The sequence below is a fragment of the Molothrus ater genome, chromosome 27 (genome assembly GCF_012460135.2).
Source record: "Molothrus ater isolate BHLD 08-10-18 breed brown headed cowbird chromosome 27, BPBGC_Mater_1.1, whole genome shotgun sequence".
In the NCBI taxonomy this organism is placed as follows: Eukaryota; Metazoa; Chordata; class Aves; order Passeriformes; family Icteridae; genus Molothrus; species Molothrus ater.
The window spans coordinates 3,776,963-3,796,634 of NC_050504.2; the positions used below are offsets into that span (position 1 = coordinate 3,776,963).

Sequence of the window (19,672 nt, forward strand, 5' to 3'; positions counted from 1 at the left end):
CTGAGTTAAAAATCTCTGCACAGATTTAACTCAGAGAAGGATAATTCCCTCCTGTGAGGCAGCTGGGCACTCCCCCTAAAGGAGCTCTCCCAGCTCTGCAATCCTCGAGCCCTCTGCAGGTCCTGTCACCAGACTTTAAATGCACGACCCTGCTTGTAAACAAAGCCCAAATTACTCGTGGATTTAGTGGTAAAAACCCTAAATTATTCAAAACAGAGAGACACACGGAAGGTGCCACCAGGCCTTGCAATAACCCAGCTGCAGGAATGTGGAGAAGGAAAAGTTCAGATCTTGGGAGTGACCCTGGGCCAGAGCCTTCTCTGGTTCTGGGGTTGGCTCAGCCAGAGGGAGCCAAGTGCCCATGGCCAGAGCTGCCACTTGGGAAGGCTGTGGGCACACTGGCAAGGTGGCAGCTTTGGCAAGGGGCATCACCCTCAGCACTCCTGCCAGACCAAGCCTGCTCTCAGCCTTTGCCACTGGGCTCCTCCCAGAAATGATCCAGCTGGGCAACCCCGACATCCCACAGAGGCAGAGGGACATTGTTCATTGACACTGCCCACAGCAGTCAGCACTTTCCCTGCAGTGTGCCTGCCCCGTGACTGCTCGCTGTGCCCACTGACCTGGGCCTGGTGGTGCTGGGATCACAGCATTGCACCCTGTGGCCCCACAGCACATGTGAAAAATGTGTATTTTATGATTGGCTTTTCGCAAATGTTAAAATGAATTATTATATGTGTTGTGTTAGAAAGTTGTGCTGTATTCATTCTCTTAAGTAGTGTGTTAAATATAGTTTTAGGTTATTACATAATGTTAAAATAGAAACTATGCTATGTAGGATACTTTTTTTTCTAAAGAAAGGACTTGCACTGAGATAGCAGCCACAGGACACCTGAATCTTCCAGAGAAAGAGAATTTATTGTTCCATTAGCAGAAAAAACTCACTTCTTCCTGCCTCACCCAGCTCTGAAGGCGCTGTCAGGATTCAGAGGAAGAAGCTGACACTGCCCAGACAGAATCCTGTGTTTGAATGGAATTTATGCACCATGTATGAGGTGTATGAATATGCAACAGGCTGTTGCTTTTAAGGGTCAATCCTCTGTTAACGTGGGTCCTTCTTTGGGCTTATTTTGCCCAGAAAGAGGTACCCGGACTGCCCATAACTCTTTTCTTTTATTGTCTCATATTGTCCTAAATCCAAATTGTCCAAATTTTTATCACTCTAATTATATTACTATTTTTATAACCATTTTATTGCTATCAAACTTTTAAAAGTCTAAAAACAAGTTGTGTTCTTCGCAGCGTGACGTCACGACGCCGCTCATGACGTCACGACGCCGCTCATGACGTCACGACGCCGCTCATGACGTCACCCACCGCGGCGCGCGGGGCCCGCCTCTATCATCAGCTCCGGGGCGGGGCCGCGCGCGGTCTCCAGGAGACGTGCGCGTGACGCGGGGACGGGAGCCGGCTCGGGTCAGGCGGCGGCGGCGGCGGCGGCGATAGCGACAGCGACAGCGGCAGCGGCGGCAGGTAATGGCGGGGAATGGGACGGGACGGGACGGGACGGGGCTGGATATGATGGGAACGAGATGGGATTGGATGGGGTGGAGACACCGGGCTGGGCTCCAGGTGCAGCCGGGCCGTGGCGCGGCGGCGGAGGCGGGAAGGCCTCGCTCCGTACGCCCGGCCCGGTTCTCACGGCTCCTCTCCGCAGAGGCCGCGGCGGGAGCGGCGCCGCCATGGGGGAGCTGTTCCGCAGCGAGGAGATGACCCTGGCGCAGCTGTTCCTGCAGTCCGAGGCCGCCTACTGCTGTGTCAGCGAGCTGGGCGAGCTGGGCAAGGTCCAGTTCCGCGACGTGAGTGTCCCCGGGGCGGTGGCGGCACCGGGAGCCCCGCGGGATCGGGACCGGGATCGGGACCGGGATCGGGACCGGTGGGGCGGGCGTTTGCTGAGTGCCGTGTCTCTCCCTGCAGCTGAACCCCGACGTGAACGTGTTCCACCGAAAATTCGTCAATGAGGTCCGGCGGTGCGAGGAGATGGACCGAAAGCTCCGTACGTTCCCGCTGGGGTGGATGTGGCTCTGACTCTGCAGCTTTTGGTTAAAAAAAGTAAAAATAAAAACCCGGTGAAAGCAGGCTGAAGCTGCAGGCAGCGTTTGGAACAGAGCAGAGGGGTGTTAAAAACGCCAATCACTCGTTTTTAAAATTTTAAAAGTTTAATTGTAATAAAATGGTTCTAAAAATAGCAATATAGCTAGAGTAATAAAAATTTGGACAATTTGGATAATATGAGACAATAAAAAAAAGAGTTATGGACAGTCCGGGTACCTATTTCTGGGCAAAATAAGCTCAAAAAAGGACCCACATTAACAGAGGATTAACCCTTAAAAGCAACAGCCTGTTGCATATTCATACACCTCATACATGGTGCATAAATTCCATTCAAACACAGGATTCTGTCTGGTCACTGTCAACTTCTTCCTCTGAATCCAAAAGTATCTTCCAGGCGGGAAGAAGTGAGTTTTTTCTGCTAATGGAGCAATAAATTCTCTTTATCTGAAAGATTCAGGTGTCCTGTGGCTGCTATCTCAGTGGGAGTACCTCATTCCTTTCTTTAAAAATTATCCCACATACACAGTTTCTATTTTAACATTATGTTATAACTTAAAACTATATTCAACACACTACTTAAGAGAATGAATACAGCATAACTTTCTAACACAACACATATGATATTCATTTTAACATTTGTGAAAAGCCAGTCATAAAATACACATTTTTCACAGGGGTGAGGGCACAGACAGGGCTCACTGCCTCCGGGGATTCACCTTCCCCTGGACAGATCATTCTGGCCAAAACACACCTTGGAATAGGAGAGGAAGGAATCAGCTGCTGCTGGGGCCAGGTGCAGTTTGGGGGAACTGTTGGACACAGAAATATCTGTAATTAACACTTTGAATGTTGTCTCTGCAGGGTTTGTGGAGAAGGAGATTAAAAAGGCAAATATTCCTATCATGGACACAGGTGAAAACCCAGAGGTGCCTTTTCCACGTGACATGATTGACCTGGAGGTAATGATGTGTTAAGACTTGATTCTGGATGGAAACAGGGGAAATTGTCTCTGTGGGTTGATGCTTGCAGGATTTAGTGGCAGGGGGACATTAACTCAGTCTCCAGCTGTCCCTGGCAGCCTCTCTGCCAGCTCACATTGTCCAAATACAGAACTGAGAGTCCTCAGTAGGAATTTTACCACTCAAATGAGCCAAAAACTGCTGGAACCACGTGGTTTATGGTGGTGGGTCATAAAGTTTATCACAGTTTTGTTGATTTGAAGAAGCTCTATCAATCCAGTCCATAAAAGTCTGGCTGAGTGTGAAAAGTCTGCACATGTGGCAGATGTGGATCTGTGCCACAGCAGGCTGGACATGCACCTGTAAATCCTGCAAAACCTGTAAAATGCAAAATGGGTGGGGATGTGAAGCATCTCACTTGCCTCTGTGTGCTGACAGACTGAACAGCACTTAATTATGGAATTAAGTCCTTTTTCTTTCTCCTTTTCACATCTTCCAGGCAAATTTTGAGAAAATTGAAAATGAGCTTAAAGAAATCAACACCAACCAGGAGGCTCTGAAGAGAAACTTCTTGGAGCTGACAGAATTAAAGTTTATACTGCGTAAAACTCAGCAGTTTTTTGATGAGGTCAGAATACCGCTGGGGTTTAACACTTGGGGAGCTGGTTCTTCTCATAGAAATTACCATTTTTATTCTCAAATATGTTTTAGTTGCTGTTTTGGACAGCAGGGTCATTTTATGCTTTGTTTGAGAAAGCTGCACAAGTTGTTTTCCATTTTTCATGCAGTACACAGAGCTACCCATGATTTACCTCCCACAATGCTGATTTGGGCTTGTTCTAGTTAAGCAATGGTTTGTCTAAGAATTGTGTAAAATAATTAAGATGTGAGTGCTTTTGAAAGCACATCAACAGCCCCAGAATTTGGTGCTACAATGAGTACTGTCCCCAGTGGGTCAGAGTTTCTTTGGTGCACGTGCAGAGGACTTAAAATGGAGCTGAATTTCTCTTCAGCCTTTAAAGTTTTATGTGGGGACTCATCAGGGTCACAATACAAAGTCCACTGAAGTAATAGATAAATTAATTAATTAATTGAGCCTTTGATCAAACCCTGAAGCTTTCAGAGGTCAGTTGTGGAGCAAAGCTGACATTTAAAGTCTTGGACATTTTGTCAAATACCATCTGGGCCAGGAACTGGCAACTTCCACTGGACCTGAGAGCAGCTTCTCCGATGTCATTCATGGCACTGACATAAATCCTGCTTGGGAGAAGACATAACCCTTCCTTGTAAAGCTGAAGTATCTCAGGAGTCTTGGCAGTTCTCTCAGAGAGCTCCTGTGTGTTTTTCAGGACATGTTTTTGCTGAATAGATGTCCTGTTTCCTCTAATCTCAGGATTTGATCAAAGAATTCTTAACGGAAATGGCTCCTGGTTTTTACAAGGGCTATTGTCAAGTGGAGCTGGACTCCTGCACACTTCAGGCCATTTATCTAACAGTTTGTTTTTTGTTGTTTTGGCACAAGATATTGCCTGTTCAGGCACCAAGGTTGGTGCTGTGCCAGTCATAGTCACTGCTGACACAGACAGTGCTGCTGGTGTGAGGGCTGCTGGGTTGTGGGGTTGGTTTCAGTACAAAAAACCCCTTTGTCTTCGAGTGTTGGATGTTCATTTACAAGTGTCCCTTGGACAAACAGGATTAACCTGATAATCCAGTACTTTGCTGTGTTAAAGCAGCACTGCCTATTCTGAGAACCATGTAAAACCAAGTGCTGAGCACTTCTATACCAAGAATGAATCCCAAACTGGTTTGGGGTGGGAAGGACCGTAAAGCTCACCCCCATCCACCCCCCTGCCATGGGCAGGGACACCTTCTACTAGATCAGGTTGCTCAAGCCCCATCCAACCTGGCCTTGTTCATTACTGTCCTCTCTGCCCACTGCTCTTCTTCATCTGTGGTGGGATCAAGCTAAATTTAAAGATCAAAATCAATTTTCTAAACAGTCCATGGCAGGTCACCCACAGCCTCACACAAAGCAGCCACAGAAAGCTTAGATATGACCTGCTTCTCTTTCTTAATATTTTTCTGTAGTGATAAAACAAAACACACCAAATAACACGTGCTGCTCTACATAAAAGCAAACAGAACAGCTCACAGGTGATGTTCAGTAAAATGTAAGTGTGGCCAGTTTAAACCTGCCTCAGCTTTCTGTGCTGGGGGGAGCCCGAGCAGCCCAGAGCTGCCTCTGCTCACCATCCCAGAGTGGCCAACTTCCTCCATGCTGCCCTTGCACAGCACTTTCAACACTTGAAGACTACAATAACTTGTAATTAAGACTGTGTTATTCATAGTAATGAGTTGCACAAGAAATGGCTGACTCTCCAATTCCTTCATGCCTGGCTTTTGCTCTCCAGACTTTGAACACGGTGGGAGGGAGGGTGGCAAAATGTGCCCTTGTTCTTCCTGTGACCATTCCAGCCCAAGCAGCCATTTCTTGTTCCAACACACCATGTTGATGATTATGCTCCTTTTCTCAGTCTTCTTGTCCTTGCTTATGAAGAGCCATATGAGCTGGAGATTTCTCTGAGAGCTTTGCCCAGAGTGTGAGCGTAAAAGAAGACTGGAAAAGTAACGGTTAATGGCATGCAGTCCCTTCTTCCTCCCTCTGACTCTTCTGCCATCTGCTTTTCTCTGTTTGCTTTGCATCTGTCACTTCTGTCTGGCTCTGGGTTAATAGATGGTGACATGAATCCTTTTTAGTTCTTGTGAACGTTGATTTTTGTCCTGTTTGTGACCTGGAAGGGGCTTGAATTGTATGGGTTTGCACTGGGCATCCAGAAATGTCACAGGGCAGGACTGCAATCGTCAGTGGAGAAAATGAACTTTTTTTGAGATTAAAGGTGCTGATCTGGATGCTGATCAGGGGATCAATAAGCAATTTAAAAATGTTTAATTACGAAAGCTCTTGTATTATGCTTCTTGATTGCTGTCATGGAAATGCTCGGGAGATTCCAAACCTGAACGACCTTATCTAGTAAAAACTACTCCACAATAACTGACATTTCACTCATTGCTGGCAAAAACTCATATTGAAAGTAGATTTCCCAGAATCCTGTTTTCCTGCACTGGAACTGGATAGTTCTTCCATTTCCACACAGTCTCAATTTTTTACTTCTATTAAATCCCCCAGCAGTGTTTTAGTTATCCTTCCTGCTGCAGATCTGCTGCTGCTGTGTCATTTCCTTTCTAGAATCATTGTGCTCATCAAATCAGAGTTGTTGAGAAATGAATTTCAGAAACATGGAGTTTGTAATGCAAATAATCCTTGCAAAAGAAGGTTTTCTTTTAGTTAAACAGTCTAATCCACATTTATTTTAAACTGTTTTGCTTTGTAATTCCACCCCCTCTAAGCAGGACTTGTCCTGAATAAAGGACATGTAGTCCAAATGGGCCAAGCTAATTTTAAACATATATAACGAATTCTCTCTCAGGTGTGGCAAATCCAAAGGTGTCACATTGACCTTCCTTTTTCATGAGTCATCTGCTAAAATGTGCTGCACATCACAAAAGATTATCACAAACAGTGTCTTGGTTACTGGAAATACAATACAAGCCTCTAACAATTGTAACTTACTGTTCTTCAACATCCTGAAATGGAGATGTCAAACAGTCACTCGGATGTTTGGTCTGTGTGTTTCATTTTCAGGTACCAAACTTTCTTATTTTAGTTGTGTTCTCTATGAACTGAATTTCCATTCAGTTTTTGATGTTGCAACAAGTCTCCTTTAAGCTGAAAGGATCAGGAATTCCTGTGTTGCATTTCCAAGCCGAGTGAAGGGCTCCCTCCCTCATGTAACATCCCAAGCTGCAGCAAGTGTGTGCACAAGCAGTTGAGCTGCTTTTGGTGTCAGCCTTGCAAAAACTCTCTTGTATATGGCAAACACTTTGATTTGACAAGCAGGTAAAGTGTTGGGGAGATTTTCACTCTGACACAACTATTGCCCAAATACAGAGACTGGGGCTAAGTCACTGCACTTGCCACAGGTTTTGCAAGGCTGTGTTCTGTGCGTGTGTGGGTGTGATGTGTCCTTGGGTCAAACTCTGCCTTCCAGTGTGATTTAACAAGTTCCCTACATGGCTTTGTGGAAAAGACCTCGTGCATTGCACAGAGGGTAGACTTTGGCCCTCTGGTTGTGCTCAGGAACTGTAATCTTTGGCATTTAATTTTATAAGCTGCAGAGGTAGAACTAAATGTGAGGTGGGGTTGAACAAGTGTGAAGATGGCACACAAGAGGATATGATTTGAGCATCTTTGACCTGAATTTCTGACACTTACAAGCCATATTCCTAAGAATTTTAGCCTGCAAATTGGTTGCAAAGAAGGACAGTGTAAAACTGCCCTGTTTTAGGGCCTTGCTGGCCAAGAGATTAGCCATGTTGCCAGCCTGCTCTGAGCAGTGTTTGTGTCTGATGGTGAACCGTAACGATAAATTAATTTAATATCTGGGGAAATACATGAGTCAAGTGTGTTTCTCTGGTTTGTGCCATTAAAAATGGTTCTTGGGAGCATCACTTGTGTTTAAAACTTGAATTATTTTTTTTTTGAATTCTGCCTTTCTTCAGACTTATATATCTACCAACCCCTTTGTTGCAACAATCCTCAAGCCTTTTTTGTATGGAAGCCCTGCTGAGCCATTCCATTTTCCCTCTTGTTTTTCTCCTTTCATTTGTGATTCTTGCTGTCTTTTCAGTCATCTTGTTCCTCTTTTTGCTGTCTTACGTTCGCTCTTCCTTTTCTTTCCTTTCTTCTTTTCTTTCTTTGTCTCCCACAACTATCTCCTGGCTCCTCATTCCCTGCATGCCACTAACTGGTTTCATTAGATATTAATTGATTTGTGAATTCAGGCTGAATTGCATCATCAGCAGATGGCGGATCCAGACCTGTTGGAGGAATCCTCTTCACTCCTGGAGCCGAGTGAGATGGGAAGAGGTGCCCCGCTCCGACTCGGGTAATTGCAGTTCAGGATTGCTGGATCAGGGATTATCAGCCTTTGGAAGCACCAATGCTTTGAGCACAGCTGTGGAAACTTTCCACACCAAGCAGATGAAAGCTGATCTAAAACTGGCTGTTGCTCTCTGCTCTTTTCCTGGGGAAAAGGAAATACTCACTTCCCAGTTCATGTTTGTGTTTCACAAGTTTCTCTCTGCAGTTAACAAACTGTTTCTCTCAAGTTTCTCTCTGCACCAAACAGTTAACCCAGTTTCTTCTGTGTAAGCCTATCTGTTTGTTTCCTCAGACTTTCTGAGACCTCAGAGCTTTGTTGAAAGTTGTAGCTACTGTGGGCACATAATGGTCTGAAATAACTGTATAGTTCTACATCCTCTTTATCAGCTGCTTCCAGGCTTCCTTGTACGTGTGGAATACTTTATCTGGACATGGGGTTTGGTCCAGTGAGGTCTGAGGCCAGGACATAGTCACTGCCAGCCATGGCTGTTGTAACCCTTGCAGCCAATGTACCAGGACTGTAGGGGAATGAAGGCTAGAAACTGGATATCTAAATATCTCCTATAAGCAGTGATTTATATATTTTTAAAAGCTTATTTCATTCTGTTAAAAAACAGAGCCCGTGCTGTAGTGCAGTTGTTTTGTTGTGTATTACCTCTGTGTGTTTAGAGGACCTTCCATTTTGCTTGATTCACAGAATTAACAGAATCACTAGGGTGGAAGAGACCTTCGAGGTTATCAAGTCCAACCCATTCCCTGACACCTCAACTGAACCTTGGCACCCAGTGCCACATCCAGGCTTTTCTTAAGTACATCCAGGGATGGTGACTCCACCACCTCCCCAGGCACAACATTCCAGAACTTGTTCACTCTTTCTGTAAAAAACTTCTTCCTAATATCCAACCTATATTTCCCTTGTCATAGCTTGAGACTGTGACCTCTCGTTCTGTCAGCTGCTGCCTGGAGAAAGAAACCAACCCCCACCTGACTACAGCTGCCCTTCAGGAAGTTGTAGAGAGTGATAAGCTCACCTCTCAGTCTCCTTTTCTCCAGGCTAAACACCCCCAGCTCCCTCACCTGTTCCTCACAGGGTTTGTGTTCCAAGCCCCTCACCAGCCTCGTTGCCCTCTGTTCTATTTGTGTTGCCCCCAGACGAAGGAAGGAATGATGAATCTGACTCCAGAAGGCTAATTTATTATATTATGATACTATATTATATTAAAGAATGCTATAAAAAGGATACTTACAGAAGGCTAACAAGATAATAATGAAAACTCGTGACTCTTTCCAGAGTCCTGACTCAGCTTGACCCTGATTGGCCAATAAGTCAAAGCAATTCACATGAAACCAATGAAACAATCACCTGTTGGTAAACAATCTCCAAACACACTCCAAATGAGCAAAACACAGGAGAAGCAAATCAGATAATTATTGTTTTCATTTTTCTCTGAGGTTTCTCAGCTTCCCAGGAGAAAAATCCTGGGCAAAGGCATTTTTCAGAAAATACGAATGCGACAGCCCTCCTCGAGAACTAACATTAAAACAGGATTATTATAGCTTTCATTGTGGTGCCAGCCCCCAGTTTCCAGCTGTGCTGGCTGTGGGGGGCTTCAGGTGCAGCCCCTCAGGCTGTGCTGTTCCCCTGCAGGTTCGTGGCTGGCGTGATCAACCGCGAGCGCATCCCCACCTTCGAGCGGATGCTGTGGCGCGTGTGCCGCGGCAACGTCTTCCTGCGCCAGGCCGAGATCGAGAACCCCCTGGAGGACCCCGTCACGGTGAGGGAGCTTGTTCTGGTTTAGGGTAAATTTGGGAGAAAACCTCCAAAAGGAGGCCCCACACGGCCCCTCCCCCCAACCAGCTAGCTCAGTTAGAGCATGAGACTCTTAATCTCAGGGTCATAGGTCTGAGCCCCACGTTGGGCGCCAAAATTTGTTTCATTTTAGGGCAAATTTGGGAGAAAACCTCCAAAAGGGGACCCATACGGCCCCTCCCTGCAACTGGCTAGCTCAGTTAGAGCATGAGACTCTTAATCTCAGGGTCGTAGGTCTGAGCCCTACGTTGGGCGCCAAAATTTGTCCTGTTTAGGGCAAATTTGGGAGAAAACCTCCAAAAAGGGGCCTCTCCAGAAAGAAAACCCACACAGCCCCTCCCTGCAACCGGCTAGCCCAGTTAGAGCATGAGACTCTTAATCTCAGCGTCATGGGTTCAAGCCGCACGTTGGGAGCCAAAATTTGTCCTGTTTTAGGGCAAATTTGGGAGAAAACCTTCAAAAGGGGGCCCCTCCAGAAAGAAAACCCACAGAGCCCCTCCCCTGCAACTGGCTAGCCCAGTTAGAGCATGAGACTCTTAATCTCAGGGTCGTGGGTTTCAGCTCAGTAACAGCCTCTCTTTCTCGTGTGAGGCTGATGTGTTCCCTTGTCCCCCCAGCCACTGGTAGCTGACCTGTGGAATCATCTGTCTGCTAGGACAGACTTTGTTCTTATTGTGCAGAACTTCCTTAAATTGAGGTTACACCTAATGTAATTATTCTTGAAACATTTTGTTAAAATTTCCTAAGTAAGGTAGAACAATAACTTGTCAACAAATGCAGGAAAGGGGCCCTGACTGCCCCCACAGACACAGCTGTGCAAGGAATGTGCCTCTGGTCTCCCTGGGAGCCACAGTGGTTAAAATCCACTTTTTTTATCTTCATTCACCCTTTTGGCTTGATTCTGTAGGTGAGCTGACTGCACTAAGTGCTGATAAAATCTTTGTTATTTTTGGAGATCTTACCAGGTTTTCCTATTTACTGGATTGTATAGAATCAATAATGGATAACCTGGGGCATTTTGCTTCAGTGAATACAAATACAGTGCAAGTATTCTGTACTGAAGCTGAGAAAATTGCCCTCCTTGTGACTGTTCAGTGTTAATCAGGAACATTTCTTAACCTGCTGTGCATATCTGAGCTCTGATGGACACACTCAGTGAAAGGAAAATTAGAATTCTGGTAATTAGCCAGTGCTAATTTCTACAATTCTTTCCTTTGTTCTAGGGGGATTACGTGCACAAGTCTGTATTTATCATCTTCTTCCAAGGTGACCAGCTGAAGAACAGAGTCAAGAAGATCTGTGAAGGGTATGAAAGTCTGTAATTGAGAGCTGGGCAGCTCTCAGTTATTTGAAACACACTGCCATGACTTTATATCGATATTTCTCAACTCCCTGTTTCACAGTGGCTGCAGGAGCAGATATTAAATGTGCCAGAAGTAACTGAAACACATTGTACAGTCACACTTGCCACTCCCCAGCCTGTAATGCTCAAAGTACACAACTGCTGTGCTAGGGAATGCAAAAAACCAAGGCAGTGCAGATTTCTGGGGCAGGCCTGATGGACATCAGTGGGATATTCTCACAGTGGAGACAACAAGGACTGCTTCTGTCAGCAGTTGCACTGGTGTGGCAGCATCCCCCCCTCAGCTGGGTGGCTGCCCAGCCTTGTGACAGTGCCTGGAGACACTGGCAGCACAGGGAGCAGAGGATTCTCTCCCACTTCTGTTTTCTTTAGCACTCAGCTTCTGCTTTGGCCTAAAGCACTTCTACTTTTCTGTTTTGACTTATTGGCCTGCTTTGATGTAGGGGCTGGAGCTCTGCTTGGCAGTCTCTGCTGATCAGAAACTTCTCTCAAGGTGCCTCTGGCTCACCCCTGAGTGATTGATTTTCTTTCCATCTCTGTCACTGAGGTGCTTCCCTGTCTTCCAGGTTCCGGGCCTCCCTCTACCCATGCCCAGAAACACCTCAGGAGAGGAAGGAAATGGCTTCTGGTGTCAACACCAGAATTGATGATCTTCAGATGGTAAAATAACTGGGGATAATGACCTTTCTTTGCTTGGTTGTTTTTTTTTTGGTTTTTTTTGTTTTTTTTTATAATGTGGTTGAAACTTATATTGAGAAACTTTGGATCCTGTTAAAACAGGAGGATTTTGCCCCTGTGACATGAGGGCTAAGCAATTTATTATAAACAAATAATTACAGAGAACTCCATACCAGGGAGAAAAGAGGAACTCATGTAGGGAGATCCCTACATGAGCATGTTGTGTAACTGCCTGCTTCAGCTGCAAGTACTTTGAAACCTTTAAACTTTTTTCAAGCTGAGATGCAACAATGTTAACATTAATTTAGCTCTTCCTTTTTCTGCCTGTCTTTATATTTTCACATTGTGCTGTCCTGAAGAGCTTCTGCTTTACAACTAATCTCTTGTGCAGCAGCCTGGGTGTTGGTAAAATGTTATTAGTACACCCAGATCTCGTGGGTGCCACCTCTGAAATACCTTGTGCTTGCTTCAAGGAAGAAAGGCAGTATGTGATAATGTAGAAAGATTTAAGGGATTTGAAACAAAAATGGAGAAAAGTTCAGAAGCTAAAAGGAAAAAGGGTTGAATGTGACCTACTTATTTGATACAGAAACTGTCTCAAGTAGGGAGTTGTGCAGTGTAGCTCAGAAGATATTTTAAGATATTTTAAAGACAGGAACTCAGAAGCAATGTAACTGCTGTAAACTGCATGTGCCTTCTGTCCTCACTTTCCCTGCAATCTAAGACTTTCCACTCTGGAAATCTGACTTGGCCTGAGTTTGATATGTTCCAGTTGGAAAACACCCTCAGTAGGAAACACTTTCTCCTGTTCCCTTCAGTAAACAAGTCTTTCAGGGTAATTAGTGTGTTTTTTCAAGGCAGCACACCCTTTACTTGCAGAACTCTTCTCTGCTCTTTTAACCTGGGTGGAGGTAAAACTGTTCCCTGTGATCTTGGCACAGTTAAGTGTTTGAAATAACCACTGACCTTGGAGCTGGAAGAGGAAAATAATCAGAAAGTGTCTCTGGAAAAAGCTGTTAAGTTTTTCAGCACAGCTAATTACTGTGAGGGCTAATGACTACATCACAGACTGCAGGCATGGGGTGGGGGAGCAGGCTGGTGGTTCATCCTCTGTGGGAAAGCTTCTCTTGCTGGTGCACCTTGATCTTTGGTCCATGATTTGGCCTCATCTTTCTCCTGCTTGTCTGAAAGGTGCTGAACCAAACTGAGGATCACCGGCAGAGAGTTTTGCAGGCAGCTGCTAAAAACATCCGCGTGTGGTTCATCAAAGTGAGGAAGATGAAGGCCATTTACCACACCCTGAACCTGTGCAACATCGATGTGACACAGAAGTGCTTGATTGCTGAAGTGTGGTGTCCTGTTGCTGACCTGGATTCCATCCAGTTTGCTCTCAGGAGAGGCACTGTGAGTAAAATGCTGTGCCTGTGGCAGCACCACATGGGTTCCTTGTTCGTTGCCTTTTCTGTGTTGTGAGCCTCTGAGCACCATCCCCTTGGGCTGCTGGAATCACAGAGGACAGCTTGTTTAGCATGCAGGAATGATGGCTTGGAGATAAAAGAAGTAACAAATATTGAGAGAAGCTTAAGGTTCAGGTGAAGGCTGGAATGGTGAGGATTTTACTGTGTGTGAGGCTTAATTACCCTGGCTGGGCTCTGTAGTCCTGGTGTCTGGATAGAGGAGCTCTCCAGGATGTTGGCAAACTCACCCTCTGTTCAAATAGTCAAGAGAGTTGAGTTTCTTGAAATCCTTCCACCTGCAAGATTTGTTTTCTTGTCTATCCTACACAATATTCACCTTTACTCCTGCTGCACAAGGTGGAGAGCAGTGGAATCCTGGCAGCCTTCCTGAGCTGCTGCAGTGTCTCATTGTGCAAGCACACTGCAAACACTCAAGCCTGCAGTTTTCCAAACAGGGACAGCTGTGTTGGACTTCATCCTCCAATGCTCTGAGGGTGGGTTTGCTGATCTTTCCTTTGTTTTTCTCTAACAGGAGCACAGCGGATCCACTGTCCCATCTATTTTAAACAGGATGCAGACCAATCAGACCCCACCCACATACAACAAAACGAACAAGTTTACTTCTGGCTTTCAAAACATTGTTGATGCTTATGGCATTGGGACATATCGGGAGATAAATCCAGGTAAATTCAGATGCAGGAAAGTCCAAGACTTCTGTCTCAATTTTTTTTAGTTGTGATGTTTATCTGTATTGCCTGTCCTGTGTGGAAATCTCTAATAGAGAATTCTAGTAGAGACTCATCAGCTTTCAGTAACAGAGGAGAAGCTGGGGAATTATATTTGCTAAATTGGGAATGTTGTCTTTTCCCTTACAGCACCCTATACCATCATCACCTTCCCATTCCTGTTTGCTGTGATGTTTGGGGATTTTGGCCATGGAATCCTGATGACTCTGATTGCTGTTTGGATGGTGGTGAGGGAGAGCAGGATTCTGTCCCAGAAGAGTGACAATGAGGTAAAGTGGCAGACTGTGCTGAGCTCTGCATTTCAAACAGAGTTGCAGCTTGGTTTACTCCCATCCTTTTCCCCTTGAGTTGACAATGCCCATTACTCCTCCTTTGGAATTTTTGAAGCACGTGGATAAGCTGGGAAGCCTGAAGAGCACACACACACACACTAAGTAGTGTAATTTCATAAAAGTATTGAGTTCCCTTGATTTTTCCTTTTGTATATTTATAAGAAATTATTAATTTCAGTTGTCTGAAGGAAATTATCAAGTATAGTAGGTAAGCTGGCATAAACAAATCACCCAAATTTAGCTGGATCGTAGTGGGGTTTAACCACTGCAAAACTTCCAGTTCCTGTATCTTTATGTCCCATCCCTGGCATTTTTCCTATTTGCTGCTCAAGGTTGGTTTTGTTGGCTCAACCAACTGAGCTGAACCAGAGTTAAGATACACTGGCAGGGCTGGACGAGACTGGCAGGGTCTGTGCTCCTGGTCCCAAACTCTTGCTGCCAGCTGGGAGTTGCATCAGGCAGTGCAAGTTTGTCCTCTCCAGCTGCTCCTGGGTCCCCTGTGGAGATCCATGCTGCCCCTTTATCCTCATTATCTGTGCTGCTCTGCTCCCTCTTGCACCCTTAATCCCTGCCAAGGGTAAACAGGGATTTTGGGCTCTTGGTCATGTGGCCAATGTTTGTCCCACAACAGACTGATTGCCCTGGTTTGGCTTTAGGAGTGACCTTCCCTTGTTGGTTCTCTGCTTGTTTTTTCTACCTCCGTCGGGATTGGCATTGAAGGCACTTGAGACAATAGTTCATGTTCAGACTCAGGTGTTTGTTGTTTCTTATCAATGTTGCAGTCTCACAACCCTGAGTTCTGCAGTCCTTCATTAGCAAGGCACAAAATGACCAACAATCTCTTGTTACAAGATCTTTTAAGACTAACTATCCAATTAAGAAATAGCACCTAGATTATTTTCCCTTTTAACCCAATAACTGATCACTCAAAGCCTGCAATGTGGACTTTTCTGTCCAATTACAAAATACCACCCAAACCCATGAAGAAGAAGGAAGAAGAAGGTAAAGAGGAACAACCTGTCTCCACCCTAAAACCTCCATCTTGCTTCATATTTATTTCTATATTCTAAATCACCAAACTCTTTTAAGTTTTCCACCCTGTGCTATCACACACTTCTAACCAGCTACACACCCATAATCCCAATGCTGTTAATCAATTTTGGAAGCCTTCTCTACAGCCTCAGGTCAAATGCAGTGTTCTCTTGTGGGTCAGTGTATTTCAGCACAGAAAATTTAAAATTCTCAGCATCCAGGGTTCCAGCATTCCCTGTTCTCATGGACTTTTTGTTCCTTTTTGGGTTTTTACACCAGATGTTCAACATGGTGTTCAGTGGTCGATACATCATCCTGCTGATGGGGCTGTTCTCCACCTACACAGGCCTCATCTACAATGACTGCTTCTCCAAATCCCTCAACATGTTTGGTTCCTCCTGGAGTGTCAGGCCCATGTTTAATAAAGCCAACTGGTCGTGAGTAAACCCTTGGTAACTTTGTAGACACAGTGTGTTGGTTTGGAAAGCCAGGTGTCGCTAAGGAAGGCAGGAGCCTCCCCTGAAATGGAGAATGTAAACCCCTTCCCTCCAAATTGCTATAAATTTTAAATTAAGGGGCTCTCAGGCAAAAAATATGGGAGCAGGAATAACAGTTCTTTAATAGGGAAGAAAATAAAAGGATGAAATAAACAATGCAGTAAACCAAAACAACACTGACAGAGTCAGAACCCAACCTGACACCCTGTGGGTCAGGCTGGTGGCAGCAGAACCATTGGAATTGTGGCTGCAGCCTCCTGCAGTGTCAGGGCTGGTTCTGCTGGAGCAGGGATCCTGGAGAAAGGTGCAGTCTCTTCCTCTGAAGATCCAGTGGCAGAGGCAGCTGCTGCTCCTCTGGGAAATCCAGTGCAGAAGCTGTGCTGGTGTTCCAGAATCTCCAGATTATAGCCAGGTAGGAATGCTTGGCTGGTGTTCCAGAATCTCCAGATTATATCCGGGTAGGAATGCTTGGCTGGTGTTCCAGAATCTCCAGATTATATCCGGGTAGGAATGCTTGGCTGGTGTTCCAGAATCTCCAGATTATATCCGGGTAGGAATGCTTGGCTGGTGTTCCAGAATCTCCAGATTATATCCGGGTAGGAATGCCTGGCTCCTCCCTCTGGGCTCACATCTCCCAGTGGGATGCTGTAGTTCTTATCAGCCATGCAGGGACATTCCATAGCTGTTATCAGCAGATGTCTCCCCCAGAGGGAGGATTGGGTGTGGAAGAGATAAGGAAATCTGCCCACTGAACAGAAGATAACTGCCATACAATGGCAAATAGAATAATACATCTTGCCTTGCAATCTGGGACACACACTGAGAAGCAGGTTGTCCTTCCCCATTGTCCTTCCAGCTCAGGAAAGCAAAAATTTCTGACATCTGTCTCAAGTAGATTTGGAAGAGGGGTGTAAATATGCCAAGATTCAAAACTGCTTTTTTTTTTTCCCAGAAAACTTAAAAAGATGCAGTTTCTCATCTATTTCCCCACAGACTTTTCAATATTACTGTCTCCTGCACCTGTCTTCCTTGTGACAGAGTAAAAAAAATCAAGAAACAGGGTTTTATTCATTTGGGAAAATCTCTAGAACCACCCAGGTTCTACAACCATGAAGTTCTCTCAATTTAAGCTATTCCTTGCTCTCACCAGGGAAGAGTGTTGTTAGTTTTTAGAGAAGGAGGGTGGTATTGCTGTGTTAATGTTTTATAATCTTGTTCCAAACAGAGATGCTTTGCTGGAGACCACCCCCCTGCTGCAGCTGGATCCTGCTATCCCAGGGGTGTTTGGTGGGCCCTACCCCTTTGGCATTGACCCAGTAAGAGCTCCTCCTTCCTCTGCAGCCTTTTGGGCAAAGTCCTGTGTGTCAGCAGAAAGAAAAGTACCTGTTCACTGTTCTGTGAAAGATCCTCCAGCCCAGCCATTCCCTTAGCAGGTCCATCAATGGTGGGAATACTCCAGAATTATAGAATTCCTACTGAGATGCCAAATTTGGGATAGAGACCCTTGTTTTGACGTCCATTAAAGGCTGCTTTCTCAGCCTTTCTAACCTGCAGTCCTTAAATCAAATCTGATTAGCCTTGAAAATCACTTTCTGAAGTTATTTTCTTACCTTGGGGAAAGTTGTTAATCCCTTTTTTCGGTCACCCTTGGAAATTCACATTTCCCAGTAATTCTGTCACTTTGTACCTGCCTGCCTCAACACCTCTGCTCTTAACTCTGCTTGTAATATATGACAAACCTTGTGTGGGTTCCACAAAGTGCAGGAAATCAGAGCTGTGTGTAATTGTTCCTTTAAATGGATAATCATATTCTCTCTATTAAGGATACAGCCTCTTTTCTCCTGCACCTTTGAGGTACCATGAAAACAGGTTTGATTCCTACTCAGTGGTGGGCTCAGTTACTGTCAGGCTGTTCTCAGCTGAAAACTTGTCTGCTCATTTCCCCAAAATAGGACAAACACATTTTTAAAAACCTGCTTTTTCAGCCTCACACTTCCTGACTGGTTCATACTGTTTAGCTTAAAGGGAGTGTTTTCCTTCTCCTGTTTTCCTTCCCCTGGTATCTGACTAGGTGTTGTTTTTCCACAGATCTGGAATATTGCCAGCAATAAGCTGGCTTTCCTCAATTCCTTTAAGATGAAGATGTCTGTGATTCTTGGCATTTTCCAGATGCTCTTTGGTGTGGCACTGAGTCTCCTCAACCACATGTAAGTGCTTTGCTCTGGTTTTCTCATGGCTTTGGGTGTTGTGTGGTTTGGGATACCTCCTGATGGAAGGTGCAGCTGTCTCTGGTTGTGTGGAATTGTGCCTGCCAGGCAGTTCCTGTGCTCCAGGCCCAGCTGTTGTTGAGCTGCTGAGCCCCTCCACTCTCTTCAAACTCTTATTAAAAGCTTTTGCCCTAATTCTAACCAAATCTAATATAAACTTTCTTTTTTTTTTTCTTCCCTGTAGCTATTTTAAGAAGCCACTGAACATATACCTTGGATTTATCCCAGAAATGATTTTCATGTCCTCCCTCTTTGGATACCTTGTTATTCTCATCTTTTACAAGTGGACAGCCTATGATGCTCACACATCCAAGGAAGCACCCAGCCTCTTAATACACTTTATTAACATGTTTCTGTTCTCCTATGAAGACACCAGTAATAAGATGCTTTATAGTGGGCAGGTGAGTGCTCTTGCTAGGACAGAATCAGAGATGCTTCGTGCTACTGGAGTGTTTCATTGACCTTGTCATAATTTGGGAAATCAAGCATGAAACATCTTTCCACTTTGACAGAGCATTTCTGAAGGCTGACACTATGTAATGTTGAAGAAGGAAGGAATAATCCCTATACCAGGAAATTTTATTTGTCTGACCATAAGTCAGCTGTGGCTTTCGAACACGTGGATCCTGATTAATTGTGGAAAGCAATTAGGAATCTTGTCCCATGTCTGCAATGTGATTCCTCTCAGCCTAGCTCAGACACCAACTCTATTTCCTCCCAGCAGTATCAGACATCTGCCAAATTCTCATTTTCTGCAGGATCTTTCAGATTTTTCCCCAGCCTAACGCAGTCTCAGCAGTAAATGCTGTGCTGAGTCAGAGGTGGCAGCTGCAGGCATTAAGTGTTTGATTGCTGTTCCCAGAAGAGAGGGAGGTGGAGGAGCATCCCCATGCTGGGAATTCAGTCATTCTTGCTGGGTTCTGTGTGTGTTTGAGCAGGGGCTGCAGCTGAATCACCCGAGATTTGTGTTTTTTGCAGAAAGGGCTCCAGTGCTTCCTCGTGGTGGTGGCCTTGCTGTGTGTGCCATGGATGCTGGTGGCCAAACCCCTGGTCCTTCGCCAGCAGTATCTAAGGAGAAAACACTTGGTGGGTGATTCCCTTTTATATTTTCCATATGAGAACTGTTTTTGGTTGAAAAGCTGTGTTCTCCATCCTGAGCTTGGATTCATGGGTTCACACTGCATTGAAACCTCTAAAGTGTTTTTGCATATTCCTGGGCATACCAGCAGGTGGGTGTTACAGAGACAGAGTGTTGCCTGCCTGCTTCCCAGATCTGGATCCAGCATCAAACCTGCTTTTAAAAACCCTTTATGTTGGTAATGATCAGAACAGTGTCTCTGGCTTGGGCTTTGGTAGCTGGTTTAGGAACAGCCTCACTGGCTGCTGGATGCACTTCTGTGGCTGGCAGTGGGAAACA

The 19,672-nt window shown here is 45.2% G+C and overlaps 1 protein-coding gene across 9 annotated transcripts in view; it reads left to right on the forward strand.

The window, feature by feature from the left end:
- Window positions 1-1,427: 1,427 nt before the first annotated feature.
- Window positions 1,428-19,672, forward strand: part of ATP6V0A1 (ATPase H+ transporting V0 subunit a1) — a 30,572-nt gene continuing 12,327 nt past the window's right edge. For 4 of the 9 annotated variants that reach the window (XM_054517398.1, XM_054517400.1, XM_054517403.1 and 1 more), the window contains exons 1-17: window positions 1,428-1,530; window positions 1,715-1,856; window positions 1,975-2,053; window positions 2,974-3,071; window positions 3,571-3,699; window positions 7,974-8,077; window positions 9,722-9,848; window positions 11,107-11,189; window positions 11,813-11,906; window positions 13,116-13,328; window positions 13,914-14,064; window positions 14,257-14,396; window positions 15,771-15,928; window positions 17,214-17,304; window positions 18,077-18,195; window positions 18,440-18,656; window positions 19,234-19,341. In XM_054517398.1, the coding sequence (XP_054373373.1) occupies window positions 1,740-1,856; window positions 1,975-2,053; window positions 2,974-3,071; window positions 3,571-3,699; window positions 7,974-8,077; window positions 9,722-9,848; window positions 11,107-11,189; window positions 11,813-11,906; window positions 13,116-13,328; window positions 13,914-14,064; window positions 14,257-14,396; window positions 15,771-15,928; window positions 17,214-17,304; window positions 18,077-18,195; window positions 18,440-18,656; window positions 19,234-19,341 (2,028 nt within the window). In that variant the 5' untranslated portion in view covers window positions 1,428-1,530; window positions 1,715-1,739. The remainder of the gene's footprint in view (window positions 1,531-1,714; window positions 1,857-1,974; window positions 2,054-2,973; window positions 3,072-3,570; window positions 3,700-7,973; window positions 8,078-9,721; window positions 9,849-11,106; window positions 11,190-11,812; window positions 11,907-13,115; window positions 13,329-13,913; window positions 14,065-14,256; window positions 14,397-15,770; window positions 15,929-17,213; window positions 17,305-18,076; window positions 18,196-18,439; window positions 18,657-19,233; window positions 19,342-19,672) is intronic. The other 5 variants (XM_036399150.2, XM_036399151.2, XM_054517399.1 and 2 more) reach the window with 4 other exon arrangements.